Below are 9,004 nucleotides of genomic sequence, written 5' to 3' on the forward strand. Positions count from 1 at the left end.
TTTGAGGTTCTTTTCTTCTAAAACCCTATGATTCTATGAGTCAAGTTTTCAAGAAAAAGCTAGAATACGTTCAGTGCACAGCATTAAGCTGATAGGAAATCATGGTTTGGAGGCCACACCCTCACTTCTGCATGGCCTGTGGGGCAGGATCAACAGTGCGCTTGTTGCCTGAAAGCCTAGGGTCTGCAGGGGTGCTTGCTGGGCCCTGGGAGGTATCAGAGAGCATGGCTTCCTTGTCCATCTCCTCTTGCATTTTGTTAGTGTCCTGTGCCCTAGTTCATCCCACTTAGCCGAGGACTAGACTGGAAGGACTAGACTCAATACAGAGCTCTGGGTTTTCTATACGGGATGGTTCTGGCTGCTTCCCTGCCTCTGCTGAGAGCCAGGGCTCGTAGACACTGCCCTGACTATGCTGAGATTTTTCTCTGATCTTTTATACCCTGCATATTTATTTCCTTAGGCTGCCTTTTTCCAAAACTGAGCAGCAGGAAGATGTATTATTAAAGGCTGTAGGACTTGATTCTTGCAGTGTCTTAGACTGAGTGCTGTTGTTATTCAGGAGGCAGGAAAAAACTCTGCAGACAGCAGCAGAATCCTATCCCTCCTTAGTGGCCTCTTCGTGCTAGAGCATCAAGTTGTACCCCTTTCTTGTTTGGTAACTTTTCTCTCTTCCCCTCTTTCCCTCTCCATCTTTCTTTCCCTTTCTCTCCCTCTTCCTCCCCTCTAGTTCAAATTTACCCAGTCATCTTTCTCAGCAGTCTCCCGGAGTTGCGTTTGTTTCTAAGATGTAATCTGACTTCATTTCTCCCTTGCTTAAGACCCTCTCATGCTCTCCAGTTGATTACAGGCTAAGATGTCACTTACTTTCGCGGCAGAGATTGCTACTTTCTCTTCTGTATTCTCTTTGGCCTTCTTTGTGTTATCTCTTGCAGCATCTTCCTTCCCTGTCTGGAGTCCAGCCACATGGAGCTGATGTACACGTAGGCTTTGCAATGACCTCCGACCTTTGTCAATGGCACACAGACTTACCTAGCATGCTCTCTTCCTTCCCTGTTGCCCCAGTTCTGAGGTCTCACTTGTCCTTGCTTCCTAGAAGTCAAGCAGAGTGGCTGCCTTGGTGCACCGTGGCACTCCTTCTTCCAGATCTACCGATTTCTTATGCGTGTCTGTTGTTAGAGGCTTAGTTTTAGGGGCAGAAATGGGAAAATGGAGGCTTTTAAAAAAAGAAAAACAGTCACATGTGTATATGAGTGTATGTGTGTTTATGTATGTGCATGAATTCACATGTTTGTGCCTGTCCAGTACTGGATGTGCAACTTATTTAACACACACTTGCAGACGAGTAAATACTTGTTGACTTGCTAACGAGGTTTTTGGTTGACTTTCAGTTTTATGTATGGAGAGCTGACCGACAAGGACACAGTAGAAAAGGTTCGCCAGACCTTTGAGAACTACGAGATGAATTCCTTCGAAATTCTGATGTACAAGAAGAACAGTGAGTATCCGCGGCTCCGAGCCCCATTTCATGTGTGTAGAGGGCGAGGTGTTGCTTCCACTTCTGTGGCTGTTTGGTTTTGATTCTTTCTCCTCATCTAGTTACTGGAAGCCATTGTGTGTCACTAACCAGTTAAGACTTCATCTGTTTTCCTCTCAAGAGTCAGTGTTTCCCCTCTTGGTTCCTTTATGAATTACTCCTGGAAGGCACCGGGAGAGGCAGGAGAAGCCCTGTCCCATCTGTCCTTGGCTCTACCTCCTATAGCTTCTAGCACAGCAAGTGACTCTTACAGGTGCCCAGCTAAGATTCTGTGAGTAAAGTTCTCACGATGACCCGAGGAGACAGTATTAACTGCATGGCATCGTGTATGTGTATTAGTCTTGGCCACAGTTACTTCTACCAAGTGTACAATAAAGTTTGCAGCCATGCCCAAGTCTAGACCTTGTCTTCTTCTTAGGTGGCTTCCTGCTAAACAGAGGTGAGCTGTCCTAAGAAGTGAGAAAGGTGGAAGGACGTCAACCTCTGGTCTGTCTCCACACCGGAGTACACCTGCATTCACACGTGCATATCATGCAAACATGCACACACACACGTGCATATCACACACACAGCCAATGAAGAATCTTGCTGTTTAGAAAAGTAGGACTGATCCACAGGTTGTCGGTTCAACGGACGTGTCTGGAGCGGACATGTCTGGAGCGGCCCAGATGGGGCATGAGGGTGTGTGTCTATTGGGTGGTGTTCTGGGCTCAGTGATCGACAGTTTGCTCAGGAAAGCTTGTGCTGCGTTCATCTCAAGAAGCTGGAACTCTTTTCCTGTTTACCTGGTGGTTTATGCAGGTGTTGACTCAAGAGCTGCACTTTGGCCAGGAACAAGCTCAACAACGCCATTCCTGTAGTTTGTTGCTGGAACTGGTACTCAACTCTAGCTTATCAGGAGGTCTCCTATCCACCCGCTCATAGCTATAGGAGGAATGAAGTGAAGGGTTTGAGGAGGTCTATGTTGGTCCCTTCACTAGGGTGGAATACAGTTCCAAGCCACAGCTCTTACAGGAGCATGCCCACAGCAGCCTTCTTATAGGGAAGGCATGCGCTGCACATGGGCCCTGAGCTAATAGAGTAAGGTTGTGGTTTCCCACACCGGAGCCTTCATATACTGAACAGTGTGACTTACCCCATGGCACAGAACACTAATTGGTAGGTGTATCACATAAAGAATGCCTTGCTTTTGTGTTTTGCTTAAGGGTTTTAAAGCATCATTAGACTATGCATTCAACTTGCCCAAATTCAACTACACCTTTGGAACAAAAGAGAGAAGGTAGTTAAATTACTAAGTGTTTTACTTTTCATTCCTTCCAGTGGGCACAGGCCCCAGAGGGAGTAGAGATGAAGGTGGGGACTCCCTGCTCTCTGAGGCTGAGGGCTCTGTATGGTGAGCCTCTTACCACACAGCAAGTGGTTCTTGTATTGGGTGTTTTGAGCTTTAGAAAGGCAGGAGTTTTCCATGCAAGCTGACTGGTTTATCTGGTTGGCCACTAAAGGATCCACCTCTCCCCACCCCAGAGGTTGTGGTAGGGACATATCCCCAGCCATGGAGGAACAGGTGAGGTCGAGGGACAGATAACAGTCTCTGAAGTAACACACCGACCTTGGCTCTGCTGTGAGGCTGATGTAACAGCTCTTCACTGTGTCGCATCTGATTTTCTCCTCTAGCCATTAGTAGATAAACTTGACACAGTTCTGCATTGTTTTAAAATGGTTGGTTCTCTCAGCCTCCCAAGTGGCCATGGATTTAACTCAAATTCCTCACCCCACATCATGCTGTGCCAGGACCTTGTGCCCAGGGTTTGTTCCCTGGCCATTTTGCCTAGTTGAAATATGAGCACACAGTGTGGCGATTGCATGCATTTGTGCAGGCTATACCCTGCATGGGGGGACCAGGGATAACCAGCTTGTACTTTGCTTGCTGAGATCTCTGTGCATTGAATTTATATCTGTGCTGAAAAGGGACATTTCTTATTTATACCAAGCCATCAATGGGCGAACAGAACCTTGTACAGGGCCAGCAGAGCTGTGCGCAGGGCACACACAAGCACAGCTGTGTACAGGGCCAGCAGAGATGTGGTCAGGCTAACCTCACACAAAACACACAAGGCACAGACTGAGGATTCAATAGCAATAATGCTGATTTCCTCCTAAGAACCTGACTTCCACCTCCCAACTGCTTCCTGCTTCCAAATTTTATTCTTTTCTTTAGGTAGGTTTGGTTTATTGAGCCTGGGAGTTATATATAGTTTGTGTTTGTTTTTGTTTTTTGTTTTTTGTTTTTTTTTTTGCTTGTTTGTATTTGGATTGTATACTTATTTCAAGTGCTTTTTATTGGCCAACTCTATCAGGCACTGGTTTGATACGAGAACAAGAGGACAGGTGCCAAGTCTGTCCTTACAGCATCCATGGTATAGCCAAAGGTGGGTCTCTTAACTCTGATTTAGGAGGTCCAGGAACTCTTCCTAAGAGGCAGGAAGGGTAGATTCTAACCAGGCAAGGAACACAGCTGTCCCAATGCAGGCAGAGTAGGCAGCTCCCTGAGGGCTTAAGAGACACAGCAATGTTTCTCCGACTTCTACCTGTGTGGGAGCTCACCTATGACTGGAAAGGCGTCCATCCGTGCAGTGAGTCTGGGGAAGGTGTGAAGTTTGCTCTCAGCTGTTGTCTGTACGACTGGGTCACTCAGTACTTTCTCAGTAGCCAGGATCAGAAGCAGCTCAGGAAGACTGGCTTCCACACCTGTGGGGCATGACTTTCATAGCTGTATTCCTAGTACCTGTTACAGAACCACACACACACATACGGTGCTCCATCAAAACTCATAGGATGCCTGGGAGTGACAGCATATGACTGTACGCTTAGCACTTAGAAGACAGATGACAGGATTACTTCAAGTCCAAGGCCAGCCTGGTCTGCCTAGTGACTTCTAACTTGGTGAGGGTCTTATGAGACAGCCTCCCCCTCCATGTTGCTCTTGCTAATTTGGTTTTGTGAGGTCCCATCTGAATGGCCCGTTACTCTTTGATTACAGAATTCTATGGCTTCTGAGCTTAAAGATCCCAATGGTTGCATGTTCTCTCCTCAGAGTAGATGCCAAGGTTTGTCAGTTCTCAATACCAGTTTCCTGTATTAGTTTTTGTTTTTTTTTTTCTCATTGCTGTGCTCACATGCCTGACCAGAAGATTCTAAAGGGAAGAGGGGTTTATTGTGGCTTACAGTTTGAAAGAACACAGTCACAGAAGGGAAGGCATGGTGGTATGTGGTTCCATGGTGTGTAATGTAGGAATGCAAAGCAACTGGTTGTACTTTGTCCACTGCCAGGAAGCAGCGTGAAAGAGTTTCATAATTCCTCTACTGCTGAGTGTGGTGGTTTGAATGTGGAATGTCCCTCACAGACTCACAGATTTGAACACTTGCTTCCCAGCAGGTGGAGCTCTTGGGAATGTTCTGGAACCTTTCTTTAGTGGGTGGAACGCCGATATGGGAAGTGCATCACTCAGGGTGGGCATTGAGGTTTTATACTCCCACCCCACTTCCTCTTTCTTTTCTGCTTGCTGACTGCCAGCCCTGAGCTTCTGCTGCTGTGTATCCTCTGTCATGATACACTGCATCCTTTTAGAAACCGTGAGCCAAAATCAGTCATTTCTTTTTCTTTAAGTTGTTATTGTCGAGGTGGTTTGTCTCAGCAACAGGAAGAAAACCAACATTCTGGGTGTTTATGCAGCTCTCAGCTTTCTTTATTGACTACAGCACTGAGCCAGGTGTGCTGATGGTCTCCTTATCCCTAGCACTCAGGAGGCTGAGGCAGGAGGATTGAATTTGAGGCTATCCTGAGCTACATATTGAGACCCTGTCTTAAAAAATCAAAACCCAGTACTTGGTATCTGTCAGATACAGAAAATGTGGTACATTTACACAATGGAGTACTACTCAGCTATTAAAAACAATGAATTCATGAAATTCTTAGGGAAATGGATGGTTCTGGAGAATATCATCCTGAGTGAGGTAACCCAATCACAAAAGAACACACATGGTATGCACTCTCTGATAAGTGGATATTAGCCGAGTAACTTGGAATACCCAAGACAGAATCCACAAACCACAAGAAACTCAAGAAGAAGGAAGGCCAAAGTGTGGATGGATACTTCAATCCTTCTTAGAAGGTGGAACAAAATACCCATGGAAGGAGTTGCAGAGACAAAATTTGGAGCAGAGACTGAAGGAAGGACAATCCAGAGACTGCCCCACCTGGGGATCTTTCCCATATACAATCACCAAACCCAGACACTATTGTGGATGCCAACAAGTGCTGGCTGACAGGAGCCTAATATAGCTGTCTCCTGAGAGGCTCTGCCAGTGCCTGACAAATACAAAAGTGAAGGCTCACAGCCATCCATTGGACTGAACACAGGGTCCCCAATGAAGGAGCTGGAGAAAGGACCCAAGGAGCTGAAGGGGTTTACAGCCCCATAGGAGGAACAACAATATGAACTAACCGGTACCCCCAGAGCTCCCAGGGACTAAACCACCAACCAAAGAGTATACATGGACCCATGACTCCAGCTGCATATGTAGCAGAGGATGGCCTAGTCAGTCATCAATGGGAGGAGAGGCCCTTGGTCCTGTGAAGCCTCGATGCCCCAGTTAGGGGAAAGCCATGGCCGGGAAGCAGGAGAGGGTGGGTTGGTGAGCAAGGGGAGTGGGGAGAGGACAGGTTTTTTTTTTTTTTCCAGAGGGGAAACCAGGAAACATTTGAAATGTAAATAAAGAAAATACCTAATTAAAAAAAATCAAAACTAAAGCAAACCAAAACCTAGGAAAACAAGCCAGAACTAAGCTTCAAGGAGTGAATGTCAGTGTCTGTTCTGTTAATGCTGTTTCCTGGAGGTTGACAGTCGCTGGGTCAAGACACTTTCCTGAGGCATTTGCTAGGCTAGGTGGTGGCTTTCTACCATGCAGCAGATCTGTAGAATGTGAGTGGCTGACCCACTGGACCTCATGAGAGACCCAATACTCTGATGGCCAAATGGTAAAACTGCACACAATAAAGGTTTCTGCCTATCAAGGCTATAGCGTCAGTGAGTTTGAATTGTTTTCTTCCTCTCCATTGAAAATCAGCTTCTAACATTATGCATTCAGACTCTAGGTCTTTCTGTTCTATCCAATGCTTTTGATTTTGCTCCTGGCGTTAATAAGCCTTTTTATGTTTTCAAACACGTACGTATGTGCATGTGTGTGCATGCTTGCTTGTATAATGTGCATGGTGCACATATGTGTGCCTGCATGTCCATGCAGAGGCAAGAGGTTGATATTAGATGTTTTCCTTAATCCCCACTTTGTCTGCTGAAGTAGTCTCCTACTGAAATAGGTGCTCAAAGATGCTGGACAGCTGGCTCTGAGGATCTCCCATCTCTGTCTCATGATCAAGGTTAAAGTGCGTTATGTGGGTTCTGGGACCTGAACTCCAGTCTCCATACTTGTCCAGTGAGCTTTTTTCCCACGAGCCATCCATCCTCAGCTGGTTAGACAAGCTACACAGACCGCTGTGGCTTTTCTTTCTAGTCTCACTCTTCAGTGAGATCTTATTGGGATCTTCTAATCAGAGGCACCAGCTTTCTGTCCAGCCTCTTGGGGACTTGGGGGTAAGTAGCTAAAGGCTTCAGTGGTGTGATTTGAGGGTTTCATATGTTGGGAGATGGATTATTTGGACACTTTATGTCTCTTGGTTGGTCTGAAAGGCTGGCATTTCTAGATTCCCATTTGTATCTTTTATCATGTTCCTGCATATACTCAGGAGGCTGTGTGGTTTTCTTGCAACAATAATAATTATCATGAATGAGCCAATTCAGCAAATGTTTATGTGCTTACTCTTACGCCGGCCTATTAGTTCTCTCATTTTTCCAAACAAGAAAATCAAGAAACCTTATCTCTGAGTAAAAGCCATGCACTCTGGCGAGTCTATCACCCTCTCTCCTGCCCCCCACGCAGTGTGTGACTTCATGGTTTGAGGGTAGCTGGTGGCTGTGTCTCTGGGAGCCTGAAGCAGCTGTGCAGTTAGAGATGGCCAGGGAATTGTGTCCTCTGGCACTGCTGCTGGCCAAGTAGCTATTGACTCTGCAGGCAGCTCAGCCCTGGCCATAGCTGAGCTGACACACTTATGTGACAAATGGCTCATGCCCCTCAGGAGCAGCCCAGTGTGGAGACAAATCCTAATAGTTAAAGCCATCATATTTTCTCATTTTCCAAATGGCTCATCTTTTCTTTATTCTATGAAGGAGTTGCTGATGTGTTATGACTATCAATCTTAAATCAAACACACACTGAGAACTATTGTCATTATTAAAATCCTTTTTTTATATTTAGGGACTTAAAAAAAAAAACCGAACCAATAACATATACAACTGAAAAAAAATTTAGAGATGGGGTCTGACTATGTAACCCCAGAGGGGACTGAATCTGTAGACCAGGCTGACCTTGAATTCACAGAGATCTACCTACCTTTGTCTCCAGAGTGCTAGGTTTAAAAGCACCATCTGGCAGATGTGAATTTTTTTTTTTTTATGTCAGTGTTTTTCTTCATGTTTCTGACTTTTATAGAATGACTAGGGATCTCATTTCCTTACCCAAGTAATAAAAGTACTCTCCATTTTCTGATCTGCCATCTAAATAGCTGTGTTAAAATATCCTTTAGAATATTAAACAATTTGAAATATATGTTTATGTATTATGCGAGGCGGGAATTTAAACTTATTTTATCCATTGCTAATTCAATTGCCATAGTATTGTTTATTGAATAGTTCACTTCTTTCCGATTTGAGATTCTCTTTTGTTCTTTTGTTTATATGTGCTTGTGTGTACTCTTGCATGTGCATGAATGTGAATTCATGTGTGTTCATGTCTGTGCAGGTGTGTGTTCACATGTATGAGTATGAATGCAGGTGTGTGTGTGTACTTGTGTGGAGCCCCGAGGACAAGCTTAGTGTTGTTCTGTAGAAATCATCAGCTTGTATTGTGAGACAGGCCTCTCATTGGCCTAGAGCTTTCTGAGCAGGCTCCAGTCCCTGCTTCCCAGTGCACAGATTACATGTGTGACCCAGTATGGCCAACTTCTTTATATGGGTTATGGGGACTGAATTCGGAGGGTCAGGCTTGTGTAGGTTTATTGTCTGAGCTGTCTCTGAAGCTCTGCCCTTTACTTTACACAATAAGCCTTTCACTTGAGGTTTCCATGTTTACAACAGGGTTAAAGTTACAGTCGCTATTCCACCTCAAATGTAAACTGAGGTGTAAACTCCAGCTTGTCAGAGCCTAGCTCATTGCAAGTACTCAGTAAAGGATGATCCTCCCTTCCTTCTCCCTCCTCTTCCCTCCCTTCTCCCTCCTCTCTCCTCCTCTTCCCTCCCCTTCCTTCCCTCTCCCCTCCCCTCCCTTCTCCCTCCTCTCTCCTCCCTTTCCCTCCTC

At 45.5% G+C, this 9,004-nt stretch overlaps 1 protein-coding gene across 1 annotated transcript in view; it reads left to right on the forward strand.

Moving 5' to 3' along the window:
- Kcnh1 (potassium voltage-gated channel subfamily H member 1) overlaps positions 1-9,004 on the forward strand; it is a 315,715-nt gene that overhangs the window by 28,453 nt on the left and 278,258 nt on the right. The window contains exon 3 of the mRNA XM_031339334.1: positions 1,389-1,495. Within this exon, the coding sequence (XP_031195194.1) occupies positions 1,389-1,495 (107 nt within the window). The remainder of the gene's footprint in view (positions 1-1,388; positions 1,496-9,004) is intronic.

The sequence above is a fragment of the Mastomys coucha genome, unplaced genomic scaffold, assembly GCF_008632895.1.
Source record: "Mastomys coucha isolate ucsf_1 unplaced genomic scaffold, UCSF_Mcou_1 pScaffold1, whole genome shotgun sequence".
Taxonomy (NCBI): domain Eukaryota; kingdom Metazoa; phylum Chordata; class Mammalia; order Rodentia; family Muridae; genus Mastomys; species Mastomys coucha.